Source organism: Cyphomyrmex costatus, unplaced genomic scaffold, assembly GCF_001594065.2.
Source record: "Cyphomyrmex costatus isolate MS0001 unplaced genomic scaffold, Ccosl1.0 scaffold281, whole genome shotgun sequence".
NCBI lineage: Eukaryota > Metazoa > Arthropoda > Insecta > Hymenoptera > Formicidae > Cyphomyrmex > Cyphomyrmex costatus.
This window is the reverse complement of record NW_017276922.1, coordinates 1575753-1598873: the sequence shown is the minus strand read 5'-3', so window position 1 is coordinate 1598873 and position 23121 is coordinate 1575753. Positions and strand designations below refer to the sequence as shown.

General features: G+C 30.3%; 1 protein-coding gene across 1 annotated transcript in view; it reads right to left on the bottom strand.

The window, feature by feature from the left end:
- LOC108775093 (dystrophin, isoforms A/C/F/G/H) overlaps positions 1-23121 on the bottom strand; it is a 447682-nt gene that overhangs the window by 316685 nt on the left and 107876 nt on the right. The window contains exon 36 of the mRNA XM_018541369.1: positions 19734-19832. Coding sequence (XP_018396871.1) covers positions 19734-19832 — 99 coding nt within the window. The remainder of the gene's footprint in view (positions 1-19733; positions 19833-23121) is intronic.

Here is a 23121-nt window from a genome sequence, read left to right as displayed (position 1 = left end):
TCATATAAACCGCTAATACAGAAAAATATTCAATAAAAAAAGATATTCAGCTTTTTCTGTTCTGGAATAACGGAAATCGAAAGCATAAGCTCTTAAAGAAAGGTAATATCTTCACGTAATATATTCCACGAAACATTCGGGTCGATCACCTGTTTTTGCCGTGCTACTGTACCTACCTTTTGCCGCACGAACCTATCGATCGCTTGTAGGCTTTCGACGACCGAACTCTATTCTCTGAGCGGTTCGTTGTAGCAACCACTACACGACCTTTCAGAATAGATATATATAGATCATTATCTCAACCTTCAATGTGGGCCAATTAACATGTATATATATATATAATCTCATCTTAAAATTAAACACAAATTTTGGAGAGAGAGAGAGAGAGAGAGAGAGATATACTTCAAAATATATTATAATAAAATTCAGTAAAATTATATAGATATATTAATTCCACAATGGAACATAAAATGTGTAAAAAATAAAATGCTATATATTTCAAATAAAAAAAATTTTTTTAAATTACTCAAAATGTATGAGCAAATCGCTTATTGAAAATTTCATTAAACAATTGTCTACTTTAATGCAAAAATACACACTTTTAATCTGGCTTTACAATTTTGCTACTAATAAAACACGATAATGTCGAGATGAGAAAATGTTTATGGATGCTGTCGGTTTCGCAAGAGGATTACGATAACAATAACTATGTTAAGTCTCACTAATCCGCGTTATTCTGGATAAAAGGATGCTGAATGACTGTCTTCCCACACAAGTGTTTCACGTCCTAATCCGATTCTCGCGCTTGATTGCTGATAGAATTAATTTTCGCGATATTCGCCAAGCATGAAATGTTCATTAAATCCAGCCTTCGTTACATTCTCTTCCAATATCGCCAAGAAAAAAATTAAATCTCGACGAACAAAGAGTTTCAAAGAATATTAATACCAACTTCTACTTATATAAATCCAATATAATCAATTCTTTTCCTTCTTTTGTTCAATACTTTCATTCATAAAATTAGAAAATGTATCTTTAATCGACAATTAATATATGGAATACAGAGAATTCTTGAAGATTTTATCTTTTATTCCTGGTAGATTCATTCAATTTCGCTAAAGCCTAGGGATTTTCTCGGATCTGTTCGTATATAATATAACCGCACTATGTGTGTGTGAATGCACAAATTAGTTAGTTCGCGGAAAACTGCCAGATTAACTTGTTAATCTAACTAATTCACTTTGTCTGCTAATATTATAATCGCATGCTTAACTTTGGCATTAAATACAAATCATCTTCATCCAACGTACGAATAAATACCATCTTCTAGCAGATGAAAACATTACTAATTGTTACTTTTTATTTATTATTTTATTTTTAGAGACGATTAATCACTTTTTTGTTTTGACAAATGCGATTGACAGAAAATAAAACGTTGTAAAAATGACAGTCATCATGACATTACCTATATTCAAATACCGAATTAATATTCTATGACATAGTATAGAGAATCGTTAATCCACTTAGTGGTACTTTTACTTCCGCTTCCTATGTAAAGTGAAGTTATTTACATCCCTCTGACATAATCGATAGCGTGTTACTTCCGTGTCACTAGCCGCTCGGAAAGCTGAATACATACTCGCTTTCCAAAAAGTTCCAGTTATCTGCCAGTTAATACAAGGTAGGACACATGTAATTTTCCTATGTCTTCATAAATTATTAAAAACTTTCAAAGTTTAGAATCATAAGGTTTGTTTGAAATTTGTTATGACAATGTTATGTACAAGTATGTGATAACAAATCATTTAAAATTTTAAACAACAAAACTCATATTTTACGCAATAACTTGCAAATAAAACTTTCTACTTAACTCCCTATCGCTATCACTCTCATATCTTCTCTTTATTATTTTTTATCATTTTCTTCACATTCATATACAATTTCTATAGTCATAGAATGAAAGAGAATGTCAGGCAGATCGAAGAGTGACCGTACGACATAGATAGGACACGTTAACCGAGCACTCCAATCCATTCAAATAGCAGGAGCCAATGGCCTGACACATTTCCATTCCCCAGTAGTAACCAATGGAAATCCCGTAGGATTGAATTTGATGAAACAGAAGCCGCGAGAATTTCACTGGATATCCGGTATCCTAGCCATTGTGAACGTTTTCGATGGAAGGAATAAAACTAAAGTAGTCGTCAAGATTTCGCGCTTTCTTTGAATGCAAAAAATCACTCATCCACGTCAATTTAAAAATATTGTAGTAAAATACATCGATTAAATTAGCAAGTTAACGTGACTTATATTATTTATGTTGAATTATAACGTATCATGATATAACGGTGTACATCTCACAGTATATGATACACTGAATAATGTACCAAGCTATGTTATTGCTTCTTAATAGCGTAAGCTGTTGATCTTCATCTGCATATATTAATGTACAATTTCGTGGTAATTCTGATAGAAAACCGACATGAAAGCTGCATGTGGTAGACAAGCATTATTGCTTCTGCTACGGATAAATTATAATTTATGCTGTATTTGTTTTATAATAAGAGCAAAACATTACCATAAGAGAAACAAACCGTTGATGGATATATGATATACTACCTGCATCTTACATTAAAGACTTAATTAATAATATTAAAGTTAATCTAACAATAAAATATTTAGATAATAAATTAATGAATTTTATTTTATGGTATTTATTTTATGATATTTATGTCATTATTTAATTATCTCATTTGAGTCCAATATAATGTGTAAATTCTTCATAGATTTATAATTTTTTAGAAACAAAATCTTGAATTTATTTTAAAACATATCATAAGAAATAATTCTTAAAATATTATAAGAAAATCTATTATGTCACAATACCCGAACAAAGTCTACTAAAATAATTATACTTGATGTTTCCTCAAATCCGCAATGAATTTACTGCTATATTAACTGGCACCGAATTAAGCAACGTTACAAGATAACTCTGCTAATTTCCCCTTAACGACACTTTCCTTCATCTCCCATCGGGCATGTTAAACTTCATATACCAGCAATTAAGTTTTAATCTTCGCGAAATAACCCCGATATGAACCTGCCAGAAAGTCCGTGAATAACATGAGAGATGCGGATTCAACAATTTGATGAATGCAACTCACAAAATAAAGCGCGTAAAAATAAGTTTTACATAATACTACAAAGCATAAAATACAAACTTAATTTGACATAATAGAAACATTTTAAACAATCATTAAATGCGAACTACATATTTCTTAAAGCTTTAGTAATATGTATACGACATAACTTGAGTACAGCAAGAAATAAATGCAAGATTTTTTTCGAATTTATTACTGATTTATAAAACATTATTAGAATAAATTAAATAATTAAATAATAACATGAATCCTATAAAATAAAATCTATTTAATTATTATCTAAATATTTTATTCTTGGATGATCCTAACTTTTATTAGTTGATTAAATCTTTAATGTAAGATGTAATACATATTCATTTGTCCTTCTTATGATGTCTTGGAATTTATCAGTGCATCAAAAAAGTATAAGAATTAATAAAAAAACATTCTAAAAAATAATGTTAAATTAGATCAATCAGAATAAATCAAATGAGAGAAATAATTCTATTTTTAATCAAAGCAAAATTGTGAAAAATATTTAATATACTGGGATAACATTTTTTACAATAAATTATTTACAGATTTTACATGCTTGTTTTAGCATCATAAAATTGACGATCAATCTAATTTGAGTACTAATATTATATTTGAAGCTTTAGTCTGCACACGAAAAAAAGTATAAAATAATATACGCTAGAATTATATACTAGTCTTGTAAGATATAAAAAATTAATTAATTATTTTTCTTTATGCAATTGCATTTCCAATAAACAAAATTAGCGTACAGTTCATAAACCTTTTAAGGAAAAAAAATATTTGCAAAAATCTGTATTAGTATTATTAGGCATTAAGATCCTCTTTGACCGAAAATAAAAATATTTCTTTTAATTGATTCTAAAAAATATGAAAAATGTAAAATTAAATAAAAAATAAGAATAACGACATATAAAAAAAAGAAAATTACATGTAAATTAAATATGGACATGTAATCAGTTAATGCATTACATTAATTGTTTAATAATAATAATAATATTAGGTGCGTTTTATGTATGCGTTATAAACAACTGAAATATAAAATACCAAGTTATTTTATAACATATTAGCATTCTTTTTTGCTGCTTTACAACATTACCTTTTTCCTTATTGTATTCGTTATATCATGATGGTATATTTTATTTCTGCTTTCGTGGTACAAACAATAAAATATTCTGAAATTAACGGCTATTAAAGCTTTGAAGAATAATGACCACGAAATATCTTTAATATGTACCTCACGTACAAGTAAAAGACGCGTATTCCGCAAGGGGGTAAATTTCGTTCACGATCAGACCACGTAAACGGCTCCTCGAAGAAAATTGGACATGAACAAAACTTTTGACGTCCCATTTAGCGCAATCCATCGAAACGTTTTCGCGGAGAAGCAATTTACCGAGAAATAAGTAGAACATTCAACGTATACTTGGCGTTCTCCAATGTTCTAATAACATCCGTAAAGTACTGCTCAATGTTAAACATTTTGAAAAAAATTATATTTGTGATTCGCACTGCAAAAGAATTATGCAACTATCGACAACGATAAGTCAACAAAAAAATTTACATAAATTAAATATAACGCGAATACTTTTTGCACCCAAGAGATGCCACAAATAAACTTTACAAGATGTCTTAATTGAAAACTATCTAGTCTCTCTTTCTTATACATGCAGTAGTTATACTTCATATAAATTCTTGTAGCACAATTATGTATAATGCCTTTTTATTTATCAACTAATTAAAACTGTTGAAAGAAATGCTCGAAAAAAATTCGCAAATAATAAAAGAATCGTATAACTTATGATAAATGCATCTCAGTTTTCGACTTGAAGATATATGGCTAGTTAGAGTCATCGGTAGTTGGTAGAATAACTTTTCCAACTATGAAATATTCCCTCATAAGCGACACGATGGATCTTCCTCGGTAATGTCGTTCATTATCCAGAGTGCAACGTAGCAACCGTAGTAAGATGCGGAATTTATTCCATCAATTTATATACATTTATTTGATGCAACGTTCATAAGGACGTAAAAAATACGGTTAACATTACTTAAACTTCTACATTTTCTTTTTACTGAGAATTAAATCTATATCCCTTTAGCAGCACGATATAATCGCGATATGAATCTTCAATCATATTTTGCTACTATTGTTTTCCACACGGCAGCGTAATTATCAAAGACATGAAAAAACAAGAGCTGTACGCTCCGGGAAATTGAAAAATCGCGAAAAACTGCAAAAAACACGGGTAAACGCAAAAAAAGTCAGGTAGTGTTATATAATACGCGAACAAGGAAGGGCAAGATATCGGACGGCGCCATGGCAGAAACCGTTACTTTTCTGAAGAAAATAAAAGTACGCTAACGGAAAAAGAAGATGGAAAAGCCGGGAAAAGAGAAATGATTGCACAACAGAGGGTATCTCGTTGAACTGACTTACGAGCGACCAACAAAAAATTTCACTGCACCTTCATTTCCTTCGCATGTTTATCCGTAACGTTACCTCGTCGTCGGTGGTTTTAGTAAAATATTTTTGCGAACATCGTAAATTGTTCTCTCACTCAAAGCGCGAGCAAGCTTGTCTTTGTGTGACGATAAGGAAAATTCGAGCGTGCCTCAAACGATACCATTACGGTATCGTCATGAACAAAACAAAGAGATATAAAAATATTGGACACGAACGCACCGAATATTTCTTGAAAGAACGTATCGATAGCAAAGGCGACGTATTTTTTCCCCTTAGCTGTTATTCGGCCGATAACAATGTCATTTGCGCAACGTTTCATTGCTAAGGATGACAATCGAGATATAGTTACTAAACGAAACTGACAATATACTAGTAATTTATAAGATTACTACACCAAAAATAAACATTTAGGCAATAAATAATAAATTAAGAGAAGGTAAAGATAAGCTTATATATAAACTGCCGCCAGTTTTTATAATTAAAATGTTAGTATGGTTCGTATCTCAAAGTATTAAAGTATTAAGCGACACATATTTACTTTTTCCCTGACGTGAGACATATGTAAGAGTATCTAAAAAGAAGTATATCTAAAACGAATGAAAATTCCGCATCTCGAATACGGTCGAAATGCGGTCAATTTCAGGTATTGAAAATATGTTCCCCACGAATGTTACCCGAGTAGAGCTTGATAGACTCAAAGAGCTATTCGCTTTGCTCCTTTTTATTCACTTACGTTAAAACGAAGCTGCAGGGTACCGGTGTACATAGACGATGCAGCCGACGTACTAGGCTGAGACTCCTTTCGATCCATCGCACAGGTTCTCTCACACTTTGCGTCGCGTACGAAGCTTTTGATAGCTTCCTTTTTTTTGTCTTTTACCGGGAACGATCACTTTATGCTCGTGTGTCTAGCTGGATCGAACAAAGCACATCAGCGACAGTTCCGCTGATCCCTCTCCCGAGAAACTCGCTCGTACCCGCTGTTGTCATCATCAAATCGAAGTAAAAACAAGCAGCTCACGTGTAAGTTCAGATTAATAAAACGGCTATTATTGAAACAACATAACATTTTTCGGTTGCTCTGACCTCTGTCGACCAAGCAATCGAACGTTTATTACGTTTATTTCGTGTAATTTTACTGAACAGTAATCGTCGGGCTACATACGGCAACAATAACGATTAAATACGAACGCTTTTAAAATTGTAAAATTCCCATTGCAACCAGTCGACATTAAAAACATCGCTTTTATGTGCCAGATTTTATAACAAACGTGTTTTTAAGAGCGACTCAGATAATGTGACGTAAAAATTTTTTTCAGAACACATTATTTAAGTTACATTATACAAACTCGCATCAGTAATATATTTTTGCGGCTAAGATATGCAGATATTTCCTAATTTCCATTTTCCGTAAAATAAATTTTTCACGTAATCCATCAATACCGTTGCCGTAATCATCTATGTATCGTATAGAATAAAAAACAAAAAAAAAATAAGTATACGTTCATCATCTTGCGTGCAACTCCTATGAGGTTTATCGATCGATACGAAGCATCAGTTTTTAATAACGTTAAAAGCAGCGATGCTTACAAATTAAATTTACTAAAAGAAGCTTTTCTCTTATAGAATGTCGCATGCGTAAAATATATGGATCCAATTTAGTTAACGTAACACTGATATAATCATTTAATATCGATTATTAGTATTATTGTTATTATTATCATCAATATTATATTATATATCCTTTAACACTTTCTCTCACATAATAAGTAAAATCGCATAGAAATTCAAAATATTTTTCTGAGCGAAAAATATATTCCTTCTGGCTAAACAGAAAGATATCAAGAGAGACAAAATACCAAACCATCGCCTGTCAGACTGTCTACTCATATCGGCCTACATGGCCTAAATCGTTGATGTGACATATAATGCGAATTTAACGGCTACCCACAATGTCAAAACTCCGAAACGTCCGAGACAACGCATAAAAGATTCAATTTCATCACAATAAAAACGTTTTTGCAAAAGAATGTGAGATATCTCAAAATTGAACATTTTATCAAAAAAAAAAAATGTAAAATTGACTGTGATGTTATTTGATAGTAAATGCTATATATTTTATAGCGTATATCAGCGTAAATGTTTAATTCATTTAACAATCAAGATATCGTAAATGTATAATTTTCATCGTTAGCTATTTTATAAAACAATCGTTTTTTCGGTATATTTAACAATTTTTTCAGTATTTTTTAACATCGCAATATAATTTTTCAAATATCTAATTAATGAAAAAATTTCACGCGTGCAGGTAAAAAAATATAATTATAAAACTTAATATCAAATAGCAAGTAATATACCTATAATACGTAGTAATATACCTATAATAAATAACATCAATATTAAATGTATTTCAATGTTAATGTAATTTATTATAATATATATTTTTGTAATTTATTATAAAAATATCTTTCAAACTGCAGTATAAAATTTTTTATGACAGACAACAATTATATTTATAACATTTAAGATTAGTGTCTGACATTTTATACGTAAAAAAAACAAATTTTAACACGTTGTTAAATGATAGTAAAAAACTTTATAAAAAAAGAAAAATAATAAATGTAGCGAAACTTTCTAGATTTGTATAGAATTTTCTATACAAAAATCAAGTGTAACATTCAAAAGAATAATTCATAATTTGATAATTCGTTATACGTATTATACATATTTTAATATATTTATCGAATGCCATATCCATTTGTCAAATCAAACTTGTAAAATAAAAGTGATTACAACTTGTAAAAGTTTTACTGTAACAATTCTCGCATACTGTTCTAATAAAACACTTTAGTTTAGGATCAACCGTATAGTTTGAGTGGATAACTCCACATCAGTTCCTCGTTTCACAATTTGATATTCGTCCGGTGATGCCGGATTCGTCCGATGAAGCCGCGACAAGAAGAGAGAAAGGAGCCAGAGACAGAGACAGCGAGGAAGCTGGATATACTGTATCGATTTTCGTTTCGTTCAGTATTTCACCGGCTGCATCCCTAATTTTCATTGGGATCCTTCCGTCAAAATTGCATTATCGATTCCATGCGCGATAACAGGTCTTTAATATCGACAACAAGCGCATTCAATTAAACACAATAGAGCCCTGTGAGCGAAACAGCAAAGGGTCAGATTTTAAATCGTTGCATAAATGATTATTCATGAGGTTTACATCCTAAACCGCAAGTTACGTGTGAGAGTAAACGTGATAAAATTCATAAATAAACCCAATGTTTTAAGTAAACGAAAAACGATAAAAGTAAATGCAATTTTCAGGCTAAAAATCAATTTTTAACTTTGCAAGAATATACGTATGTTTACAACCTACCAAAAAATCCATTCGCTATCTAATTCTGTTAACAATCAATCAGAGAAAACTATCGTTTAATATCACTAAAATTCGACAAAAGCGATCGTAACATATAATCCTAACGAAGAGTATCAATGATATCTCGCGAGAATCTACAAATACGGAATTTCAGATTTTCGAATAATCAGCTTCCCATTCGTTAACAGGGCAAATATTTATCATCCTCTGTACACCGGCTAAATAACCATGTATGCAAACACATCGTACGTCGAGAGCTGCAATGACACTGAAAATCGTTTACTATGCCTGAGGCATTGGTGGATATAAAAATTACAATTGACAGCTTAGCAAAAAATAAAAACGCGTTTTATGTACAATCAGTCAATGATCATATCGGCAATAATTAATAAACAATCACGACGCCACTGCACGATTTTCAGACGCGTGTACTTCAACGAAAGCGCGTGGTCGAACTGAATTCAGCATCTGACACTGCTTCATGGGTACCCTTGGTAACTAGGGAACGATATATATCTATCCTCTATCCTATGGGATACGCAGCCCATAGGGTGCAAAATTCGTGTGGTGGAGGGTGCCGCCTAGCGAATGCTACGAGCTGTACGAAATTTGAAACGCAAATTCGTCAGTTCCGATTATAAAAAATCCATACCAAATCTCTCACCGTTACTTAATGTGTTATGCGTAATAAAAAAAGATTATATTGTTTTGTGTGAAAAATATCTAAATTAAAAGATTTTCCGTTACATAAAACATTTTTGATTACAATAAAAAAAAAACATTAATAGATATTCAAACGTCCTGTTATAATAATTTCATTAATTTCATTTCAAAATATCGAGTTTATATGTCTAAAAATAAAATTGATATGCACACAAGCTAAATACATCAACTTGGCATCAAATTGATTGTCTGGTTTTCATTCAATTTTTACACCAATGTAAAATACAAATGACAGTCGCAACAATATTTAAATAAAATTGTAATATATAGATATAGAGATCACGTAATTTTGAGATTAAATCTTTAATGCAGAACGTGTGTTCCAACCCGTCGCTGCCATTACACCTAATCCGATGGAACAGGGATCGACAAAGAAGATGCGTATTGCGCATACGCAAAATATCCCACTGTTATAATAGCAGAGGCGTAAAAAGACCTCTTGACCACCTTTGAAATTGAAAATATATTACTATACAAAAAGCTCCGGTATGACAAGTCATAAATCGTCATATACATAATAATTCCCCTGTTACTATATGTTAGTATACGCATATTGTGCATTTTTAAAATTTAATCATATTATTCCCCCCTCCTCCTCTTTCTCTCGCTATCCATCTATCTACCTATGTATATGTGTTTATGAGTGTACGTGTCAAAATATTCTACAAATTTAATTATAATAAAAAATAAAATTAATTGTAATTTATTGCGTTTAATAAATATAATGCTAAAATCTCGAATTAAATTTTAGCATCGTATTATACTTTAACATTACTCTTAATAGTAAAACTGCCATATCATTTTAATTACACTAATCATTTAAAATGTTTTTATTTTTTGTATTAGATATACAAAACTGAATAATAAAAATACGTGAAAATAATACAAATATAAATCTAACAATACAAATAATATTAAAATAACTTTTAACCAACCAAAAATAAAAACAGAAAATTATATCAAATTGTCATGTTTAGTAGTTCTAGAAAGAGATCCCAAAAATTATTTTTGAGATATTCTTATTGTTATCTTTGCAGCATTTGTGCCAGAGGTTAAATTTAAATCTAACTTAAATTAAACTGGAAAAATATTCATCCACCAAATATCGTATAATGTTAAATAAACTTTTTTCTTGTAGGTCGAAAATAAATTTGCCTAAAAGTATTGAAAATCTCGCGAGAAAAGGTCGGCAACTCGCACAGATATACTTATCAACTACGGACATATTTCCCCATACATTGGATTGTCGAGTTTCATGATTGCATTATTCGTCTGCGAATGTATCAATTGATGCAAGAGGTGATACGAGAAAGTGAAATGAGGAAAATAATAAGTACACACGCAAAAAGAGAGAGAGCAGAGGAACACAAAAAACTTTACATTCAAAACTCGATAAAGCAAGCTAACAATATTTATCAATAAAATTGTGCTATCATGAGTGTTGACATATTTCAAAACTATAATTATTTGTATTTAGCAAATAAATGTTTACTTTGCAATCATACAATAAGGAAATTGTTTAATAAGCATTTTTACATTTTGCTTATCATATATACTTATCATAATATATTCATTAAATTGTGTATGTTAAGTTAGCACCCCAACTATAGTACTCAGGAGTTCTGATTAGAGTTCCCACTTTCTTTTGACGAGACAAAGAGTTCCCTACAGTTAATAACAAGATTTCCGCTTAATAAACATTTTTTTTACACTTTTTTTAAAAATGGGGTGCTAACTTTTTATCGAATTTCGAGGTGAAATAGTTCTGAGCGGCTTAATAGCTTCAATTTGCGATTGCCTAGAGTTCCTGATATGTAAAAAAAATTTTCGAATATTAAAAAAAAATTAAAAATTTTTGAAAAAAGTTAATTTTTAGATACAATAGTTCTGATGATAATTTCTGCTTCTTTTTGACGATACGAAGAGTTCTCTATGATTTTTAATGACCTATGCCCTTAATAATCATTTTTTAATAATTTAAAAATGGGGTGCTAACTTTTTAACAAAATTCAAGATCGCATAGTTCTGATCAGCTTAACAGAACTATTTTGTGAATACCTAGAGTTCTTGATACATAAAAAACATTTTTGAGGACTAATAAAGTTTTAAAAAAATAGTAGAAATCTTTGAAAATTTTTGTGAGAGTACCGAGTAGTTCTGAGTAGCGTTTCTTATAGTACTCGACGAGTTCTACCGAAAACTGTAAGGTGGAAAAGCGATTAGACCAACGGTTTGCAAGATACAGCGACATTTGTCAGAAGATCAACAATTTTTAGAGTATATCTTGGAAACCATTGGTCTAATCGCTTTTCCACCTTACAGTTTTCGATAGAACTCGTCGAGTACTATAAGAAACGCAACTCAGAACTACTCGATACTCTCAAAAAAATTTTCAAAGATTTCTACTATTTTTTTTAAACTTTATTATTCTTCAAAAATGTTTTTTATGTATCAAGAACTCTAGGTATTCACAAAATAGTTCTGTTAAGCTGATCAGAACTATGCGACCTTGAATTTCGTTAAAAAGTTAGCACCCCATTTTTAAAAAATTATTAAAAAATGATTATTAAGCGCATATGTCATTAAAAATCATAGAGAACTCTTCGTATCGTCAAAAAGAAGCAGGAATTATCATCAGAACTATTGTATCTAAAAATTAATTTTTCAAAAATTTTTAATTTTTTTTTTATTATTCGAAAATTTTTTTACATAAGTATCAGGAACTCTAGGCAATCGCAAATTGAAGCTATTAAGCCGCTCAGAACTATTTCACCTCGAAATTCGATAAAAAGTTAGCACCCCATTTTTAAAAAATGTAAAAAAATTGTTTATTGAGCGGAACTCTTGTTATTAACTATAGGGAACTCTTCGTCTCGTCAAAAGGAAGTGGGAATTCTAATCAGAACTCCTGAGTACTATAGTTGGGGTGCTAACTTAACATACCCCATTAAATTACTATTTTAATTATTTTTTTTATGACACACACACACACAATTTCAGAGTAAAATTTTTATACTCATGTACATTTTATTTTGTATAATTAAAAAAATATTAGTTTCTGAAAATGTAATAAATTTGTTATAATAAAATTTTTTGTTAAGATCATTTTAAGCAAAATAATTTTCTCTCTTCATATACTGTTGACATTTATATTACCTAAACAAAAGCAAAATGTCAACTATCAAACCATACAAATTATTATTTAACATTTTGCTTTTTTAGTAAATATATATAATCCACGATGTAGTCCATGAATATAACACGGAAATAACTCTGACGTGTATGAAGATGTACGGTGTACGTCACAAACGCATTTGCCATTAACTGAAGTACACGAAGACTGACTGTACAGCATAAAAGCAACTGCAAACCTTTCTCCCTCTCTAAGCTATAAAAGAGTGAATTGCATCGTGACAAAACTGATGAAAAAAGTGGAAATCAGTTGAAAAGGGACAAACTTAAAATAGCTAGAAAGACGAAAAAATCTTGCATTTATTATTCTCCGAAATGTACACACACACATATATATATATATATATATATATATATACTACATATATATACAAAGTACATATAAAAAAACTAATATGTAACACATACGTATATATATTTATTATGTGTGTGTGTATATATATACATATATACACATATTTTATAAAATATATATTTTACAAAAAATATTACGAAACAAATATCACGTATAAACAATTTAAAAATCAACGATTTAAATAAAATAAAAAATTATAAAGCGGAACAAGCGTTTCAATAAAAATTTGTCATAAAAAGATTAAAACAACAGTTTGATATATATAAATATATATAACGCTAATTTTATATCTGATACAAACAAAAAATTAAAAATTTAAATTAAATGTGATACAAATGTAGTAAAATAAATAAAACTTTGCTCATGAGAGTTCATTAAATCATATGAAAAATAAGAATAAAAAAGAGCTTTTTAAATGCAACTACAGACAATAACACTTAGGAAACTTTACATTTATTTATGCATTCACGATTATATTAAACGGGATATTTTTATCGATTTTTTTCTTTGCAGTTTTAATAAACTTGGTTTGTTTTACGTAATTGCTATATGTACATTAACATCGCACTATAATAAACTATCCGTGTTGTTCAAAACGTTTGCTATAAAAAGTCTAAAATTCCGCAGCACTAATTGTAAAAATTTCCGAGAGAAAAACGCAGTAATTAAATATCCCGAAGTATGTGATATCATGCATACTTTAAACCAAAAACTTTATAATTTCAAGAATATTTTATGCAAGAATGATACTGTCGTTTTCCGTAAAAGGAAAATAAAAAACAGAGATTTAATTTTGATAATAAATACATACTTTTCGATCGAACATTGCTATTTTTTTTTACATTTTTTCTTTAAAAAGATTTAAAAGATTTTTAAAACATTTTTACAATATTACTCTTTTTCCTAAAAACAGATAGCAATACTGAATTCAATTGTTTATTTACTTAGTATACTAAAAAATATTTTTTAGATATTGTAAAAATACAATTTTTTTTGTATTCCAAACATATAAAAAATTTTATTGTGTTTCATTATATCCTCAATAAAATAGGAGATAAAGTTCAACATAGAATAACTTGCAATAAATTTCTTACCACAGTTCAATTTTGCTTCAAGTATAAACTTGGTTGTACTTAAAAGTTATCGGTCTGACGATATGAATTACGGAAATAATTACAGTCTCTAGTGGCGCAAAAACAAACTTCGTCAAAACTCGATATAATTAAATATTGTACTTCTGGCTCTATCTTCAAATCTAATTAAAACTTAAAACATAGAATTTCTCAAAATTAAATAAAAAATAAATAAACTAGAAAACGAAAAATGTTCTTTGATATATGAATAACGCTACGATGCATTAAATAGCTGAAACATTTGCAAAATTAGTAGAAAAAGAAGTATAAAGGTTCAGCAGTATTTTATCGATTTCGCCGTTTCGACTGAATCCAATAATGTCACTGACGATGCCTGATCGCAAAACTACATGTAGATGGATCGCGATTTCACCCGAAGATACATAGTACACCAATGGAGAAACGAGAAGACGGTGAATTTCAATTTTCGCGTAGAAAATCTGTGACACTCCGCATGTCACCACGCAAGCGACACGTATATCTGTATATACAAGCTATAAGCTCGCACACGCGTTCTGGAACGAGGACGGCTATTCACCGGATACCAGCATAACCGGGAAATTGCGAAATCGTGGAAGGTTCTTCATAACTACAGGCGCGCGCACGATTCCCTGACATTATTACTCGGCAAGTCCTTCTCGGCACGGTATAAGGAGTGCAACCCTAAAATCCTTTGGGTGCGGACGGGAGGAGCCGCAATGGGATGGTGCGCAGAGTTATCAGACACCAGCAACAAAGCCGTACGGAGGAAACGGAGGAAATAATGGAGAAGACGTTTATTGCACCCGGTGTGAAGGACGTCGTCCGAAAGATAAAGAAGCTCGTAAAGCTTGAACGATAACGCGTACGATGAGAACGTATATAACTGTCGCAGGACTATAGGCAAGAGAACGGTTTACAAATAGAATAGATATCATTGCTACGATAGTGATTCCGAAAAAAGTTCCTTTCTTTATTTGAACTACTCGTAAGTTCTTTTTCAAAGACAACTATTATGATAAAATTATAATAGTTTGTAATCGTATTATAGTATACTATAATATTAATCCAACTATTTAAACAATTAAAACACGTAATTCGATAAAAATGTTACAAAGAATAATAGTACATCGATAGTATATGATTTAAATGTATGTGTTAAACAATATATATGTGTTAAATAAATTGAATTATTCACATAAATTTTCTTTTTGTAAATATATTATATCCGAGGTTTCTATGAAAACACATTCTTTAAATAACGCTACTCTGGAAATTTTATCGGTAACATCATAAAACGATATCACATCACGAGCATAAGCAACACCGTTATTGTGGCATATTATTAAATTGCTTCTTTGTGTCTTTACTTATACTAAACGTAAAGGTACAGATAATTGCGTGTTGAGATAAAATATATTTCATGGAAATCCGTAGGACGAAGAAAATTTTTATTTTGCAAAATATTAAATATTAATCAATGCTCACAGTAACAATAAAAAACAAAACAAATATTTAACAAACATTTTATTGCTATTTGGAAATATTAAGTAAATAATTTCTTTTATAAATCGAAAATGAACAAATTGACGTCAAATAATTTTGAATGCAAAAGTTATCATCGAAAATTGCTAGCTCTGAACGAAAGTATAATAACAAATTAATCTATATAAGTAAAATAAGTAAGGAAACGATCAATACAATCAAAGCTACAGAATCTGACGCCTCTAATTTCAATTTGGCAACTGAAACATGTGATAATATTTGTCGTAATCGTAATAATCATAATTTGGTGATATTTGTCGCAACAAGTTCTTTTTAATTAATACATGTTCATGTGTTACTTAATCCGTTCATTGATTACTATATTTTATAAAAAAATTCATCGCTTAAAGTCAGAATACATCTCGACTAAAAGCACATTTCATGCTAACATGCTTCCTGGCTCTCGTAATTGGGCTTTGTCGGACGAATCTTGTTAGGTAGCAGGTGACGACAATGACTTGTGTAATGCTAACAGTGGAGCAAGCTTAAGTAAGCTCATGAGAGTAAAGGTAAGATCGGGTAAGATGAGAGCAAGAGAGGAGAGAGACAAAATCCACTGACAATTACGTCGAGTATAATTGTAATGAGATTTGAAGTGCGAGACGTTAAATATCTCAGTCTCGTATGAAACTATAGAGCCCTCTCCAAATGTATAATTAGTTCCCGCATTTACTTAGAACGATTTCCGTAAAGAGACGATACAATTCTAAACGCTCTATCAACTTCTATGGAAAATCCAATGCATTTTCGGTAAAAAAAATTTCTGTCTTCGCTATGTATACCTTCTGTGCGCCAAAATAGCTCTTCCTCGGCTTCCTCACAATCGGAAATCAATAGCAATGCCACAGTAACAAACCTATTGTTTTCGGTCATCCCTCAAAATGCATTTGAAAATGCCAAATCTCCGTTCTGACATATAAGCAGAAAGAAGACCGTATGATTTGTCATTTGTCACAGTACAATATCACTAATCAATCAAGTGCGCCATTTGTCCCATTCACAACCGCCTGGCGCACGCCATGAGAAAAAAAATGACTTTGCTTTCATTCGAATAAAGAAGAATTCCTATTCCAAAAGGAAATCCTATCATGCCGATTTTTCTCGAAGCTTTCACATCAACGAACAAACCTTTCATGCGCGCAAAGTCTTTTTTTTTTTTTTTTTTTCCGATAAAAAATGCTACCGAATTGAAACTAATGATTTGTGTCATTTCCCTATCGTTTGTTCGTGTACTCTTATAGCCACCCCATTTACGTTTATAATCATAAACGTAGATTATAAGAAATGGAAAAAATAATTATCTCTAACATGGATTACAACTGCACTTTGAAATAAATGAAAAAAATATTTAGCGCAAATAAAAAATGGTAAATTATTAGAATTAAAATAAGCATTTGAAAAAAAGTAATGAGACTATTGCATCCGTGCGCGAAAGAATGCAACTCGGAAAATACCAGTTCCTCGAAGCTGATGTTTTCCAAGACATAAATGTAGAAAGGCAAGGGGAATAAAGGGGCATGTAATAATGTACTCTCGTACCTCGACCCGAGAAAATTTACAGTAAACGTTCGTATTATTTCCGCGATAGAGTTTTTCATGGAAGAACACTGTCACGAGAGTATGATAACGAAAAGAGACTAGATATTCACGGGATGAGAACACGTAGAAATATCGAAGTTTTTACGGAAAGGATTTGTGAAAATAACGACATTCTATTAATAATGAAAAAATAATGACAGTTCCAGTAGCACTTTTCAGAGTTCTATAGTTTCTCATAAAATTTAAACAAAATTTAGCATTTTTTTTATAATAAAAACCAAAATTGAAAATATAGCACGCTAACTTAGCGAGTAGTATTCGATTTCTTACCAATATATATAATTGAAGATAATACCCGTAAAAGCCTCACACACACACACACACACACACACACACACACACACACACACACACAAATGCATAATCAATTATATTTTATTAAAATTATAAGTATAATATTAAATAATATTTCTAAAATACAGTAATGGATGGTTATATGTCCACTTTTGATAATATTATATTTATAATTATTAAAAATAACATTATTGTTGCTGTAATATTACATAAAGCTTAAAACGTATTATAACAACATTTAATATGCAAAGTTTAATAATATTTTAGAAATATAAAAGGCATAATTTAAAAAATATTATATATATAATATTATTGAAATAACCCCCCCCATAATATAATATTATTTTAATATTCTTTAATAATATTCATACAACATTCTAGAAATATTTTACGCTTATAGGAATATGATAAAATCTAATTATGTTATATTAAATTATTCTTTTCATAAAAAATCAATTTATTCGATATTCATTTAACATGTGCACTTATGGAAAGTTGCACAAAGGCATTACAAAATACTATATTAAAAATCATTGTACAATAAAAATAATAAGTTTTGGCGTATATAAATTTTAGGAAGTACGTCATCATTCACATAAATCGAAATAAATTTTTCTGTAGCTAATTTATACTCAACTTTTACTTTACACTGCGTATGAAGCAGCGATTTCGTGTCCCTCACGACAATTCTGGATATCGATCCATTAAGCCCAATGCAATTAACAACCATGGCGGAATAACGCGCAACGCGACGTCGACGCACAAAGGAAGGCGTGGCAATGTTCGTCGGACCCTTAATGCCAATGCCAATGTCAGGGTTTTCCCGGTCAATCACCTACACTTCCCTATTTTCGCATCCCGGAAGTTCTATGCACCTACCGCAACGACTTCGCTCTTTCTCGCGGTCAAGCAATCTCACTTTTCATCGTTCGGTGATAACTTTTCCACTCACGGTATTACGCTAAATTGACTGTGAAAAAGATAGAGGAGCATTTTACCCCTGCAGCAGGCACTTGAGTCGAACCTTGGGGGTTGAAGTATCGACTGCACTGCTGTGACAGATCGCGAAGTTACCGACATTGGAACTTCTAGCTCTCTCTGCTGCTTTTACCGTTTGTTCGTTCATACGAAATGCGACGACGAAAACCCGTAATAATAAATATTTAAAGTTTCGCAATATTTGTTTGAGAGGGTCCATAATAAAAAAATAAAATTTCTGATTTCAAGCCACTTGAAGAAAATAGAAACGACAAAGCAGCGTACTTAAGAAGTCTTCAATATTTTAATTTCGTGGTGGCTTTGACGGTATGGCTCTTGTATTAATGTAAAGGTAAAAAGATAGGAAAAAAAAAGAAAGGCAACGGCCGCGCTTTCAATAATGCCACGCAAGCATTACTACGAACTAAGCTGTTTGAAAGCAATTGCTGATCACTTTTACAGATTACTTCAGCGAATTGCGATAAACTTGAAAAACATAGCAATATTTTAGTAATGTAGTCGATTGAAATCTTTATATTTAGCATAGTTCTAACAAAATGCACATGCAATAGGACTATGAATAGCGTCACATCAAGTTTTCTGTGATATACACAAGTAAATTATTATATTACACACATTGTCCTTTAAATATATATAAATAAATAGTTTTGCTGTTACTTTCTATTTAAGAAATTCATAAAATTATTAATTACGTCAAACATTAATATATAGATTTTAATTAATTTATTTGTATATATTCGCAAGTTAAAAAATTATTTTTACTTGAGAATATATGTCCAATATCATACTAAATAAAAAAAAATTATAAAAACTCTCTAATAATAATGATATAAACAATCTTCATTTAAAAGAAAAATCGCTGAACAGAAGGAATTATTTCTGATAATTGACTTACCTTCTGTTTATCTAAAAGATGCATGATTTCGTCGACATCGCCGACGACCACAGATTGTTGTCGCAACATCTCTTCTTCGACCGTGAGCCAGTCACGTATCTGCAACGTAAACAAAACAATAATTATAACAACATATGTAATTATTATACTTTAAATTATTACACTTATGTTAAAATTTTATTATAATATGTAACAGTGTACTTTTCTTATTGTTTAGATATTATATGTATGATATACATATATTCATTTAATGTATAAAATTTTTTATCAGTATTTTGCCCTTTTTATTATAAAAACTTTACTGTGATATAAAAAATAATAATGTAGTATATATAAAAAAAACTTTACTGATAGAAATAGAAAAGTAATTTCAAGCAAATATAATTTCGTCTCAAGATAAGTAACACTAAATTAATTAACGTATCTTTGATTTTTAATCAATTTGTGAATCGATAACTCATTTTGATGGATTAATTACAAATTAGCTATAGCAATTAACTCATATCCTTTAGCAAACGTGCGTCGATGAGAAATATCTCCATCGTTCGAAAGTGATTCAAATCAGATGGAAAAGAACGAAAAAAGGAAAGGACGCGGGACCGGAATTGGGATATTTGCTGCCGGAAATTAGTAGGGAGTGTCCGTTCGTAAGTGGCCGAGTTCGATTCACCTCGATATTCGCTAAGGGTCAAGAACAGGTAAATGTTGAATGGAACAATTAAAATTTGCGTCAAATTTCAAGAGCGTATTCCCTGATAAATTTAAAGGTTAAATTCTTGAATACAAAGTTTTGTGTTCACAGAACAACATGTTGTAATAATAATCAAAGTAAATAATCATGTGTAAAAAATAACTTTCAAAAAGAATAATTCTCGGTCACGAAAATATCCACAATTATTTTAAATAAATCAAGCGGCTATTATACAGCATGAATGAACATTCATTGCATCACAAATTTACATTTTTCAACAATCATTATGGTAACAGTTTTTTTTTTTTTTTTGTAAATAACTATTGGTGCGTTTAATTAAATATCAAGGCAAATTGCGTAATCGTATTTCCATTACAGGTACGAGTAGTAAAACCAATAATAATATAATTTAAAAGCATGTCCACGCGCAAGCGCGCGTAACGCTTCGCTAGGCACCGGAAATATCTCCGCTAGTGATTTTAGCGTGTTATCTGTGCATCGAGTTCTAGTCGAAATACTTCAAAAGAACATAGCAGCAAAATAAACATTTACGGCAAACAACATATTGGAAAAAAAACCATCCTGAAATTCTCAGCCTAACGCCGACTGATCGATCGGTCGACGATGCAACAACAAGCATGCAAGAAACCCAAACTAGTATTCGACGAGGGGATCGCAAACGTGGAACTTTCGAGGGAGTCGATAAATCGCGGAAGAGATAAACCGTAGTGCTACAGGAAATTAAGGTCTCGCTCGGTCCGGCAACCCCCGGAGTCTGCCACCTAGACTAAGCTCTTGGGCTCGTTCCGCCTTTCACCCACCCTTGTCCGACTAGAAGCGCCCTTGATTAAGTGCCCGTTGTCGAAGAATGATCATATACCTTGTGTTTCCGCCTCAAAATGTACACCGTAGAACCACACATTGTATACATTTTCTTAATTTATGGTCAAATTGTTTCTCTTAAAATTACGTCGTATATAATATTAAAAATCTTTTAAAAATTATTTTATAAAAAATAAGAGATATACAAGCCAATTTAAATGTAAATATCTCTCTATTAACATATATAAGTACTATTGAAATGTCAAAAAACGATGATGTCAAAAAAACAAATGTTTTTAATCAACATTTTGCATCAATTTTTTCCAGAACTTTAACAAAATTTATATAACCGTCTGAGAGAGAAATCATACTTACATTATTCAAAAATAAATAAATCATTTAGAAATTATAGAGTTGAAAATAATTGATAAATTAAAAATAGTTATTTCTTTCGTTCAATTAACAAAAAAACATATATGTGTAAAATACACATTCTTTACTCTTAACTTTCTAAAGTTTTACAAATTTTTATTAAAAATGTGTGTACTATATATTTAAATGTAAATTAAGAACTTATTCAATCCTTCTAATTTATTAATTTTTATAAATTTACGTACAATTTCTTTGTTGAAATAAACTATCACAAATAAATTCGTATACGTCTACAACGTTTCCGCTATATTTATCAAAATCTATAATCAATGTGTATTATTTTCAATATACTTTTCAAAAATCATAAAACAGAATTTTCTCTCCAGGAGTTTAATGACCGGGTTCAACACCTCAGTAATAAAAAAGACGCGATAAGGCAAACTTCCCTTGAAAATAATTGCGTCGACAGTGATGCTTAGCAACGATCGAACCGCGCAACGGTATCCATATTTTTATTATGACGTCCCTCGTGGGCTTTAACCGTAAAACATTACATCAAAAGACGCTTTTTTCTTCATAAATAAACAACCGTTCTTTATTAATCGAAAACATATTTGCCCACCAAAAATTCTGTTTTATACATGTATTGTACATACATATGGGTTATTGCGTTGTACTATATTTTGTATCTTATATATATTATTATTGTATGTTTAGTAAACATAAAATAAAATAACCGTAGTATATGTAAACACTGTTTACATACATTACAGTTATCGTATATAAATATTTTAAATTATATATACAAAATATTATTAGAGAATAATAATATTCTATTAGTTATTAATCAAGCTTACTATATATGCAAACATAATCAAGGAGAGATAATGATCAATAAATACGAGCAATATTACAAAGACTAAATCAAATGACAAAAATATTTATCCTCGTCGTAAGTCACAAATGAAAACTATTAACGTTTCAGTTACATTAAACCTTCATTGGCAATAATAATTGCGATAGATAAATAAACAAAATCGAATTATGTAAAAAATTAATAAAACATTTTTTAATTAAAGACTAGAAAATTATATATATATATATGTGTGTGTATATTACAACAAAATTTTACATAAAACACAATTCCCGATGGTGTTACCTCTAAACGACAATAAATAAGAAAAAGTTAACGCAAGTGCACTTTGTACAAAGTTTCTCGATTGTCGTCTTACGACTTTTTGATACGTCAAACGGTTCATTGGACAAGCTATTTCATTCTCCTTCTACCGGATCACTTTCAAGACTTTTATTATTGTTACTCAATGTGTTTGAAAGTTGAAAAAATAATATATCTTTAATAAGATTATTTTAGAGAATTTTAAAAATGTTAAAAGATTAAACAATATTTTTTTTAATGTTTAACAAATTAATTATATTTGTTAATTATATTCTTGTTACAATATTATCATTGTTTTACATACTAGTGTACTGGTATAGTTTAGA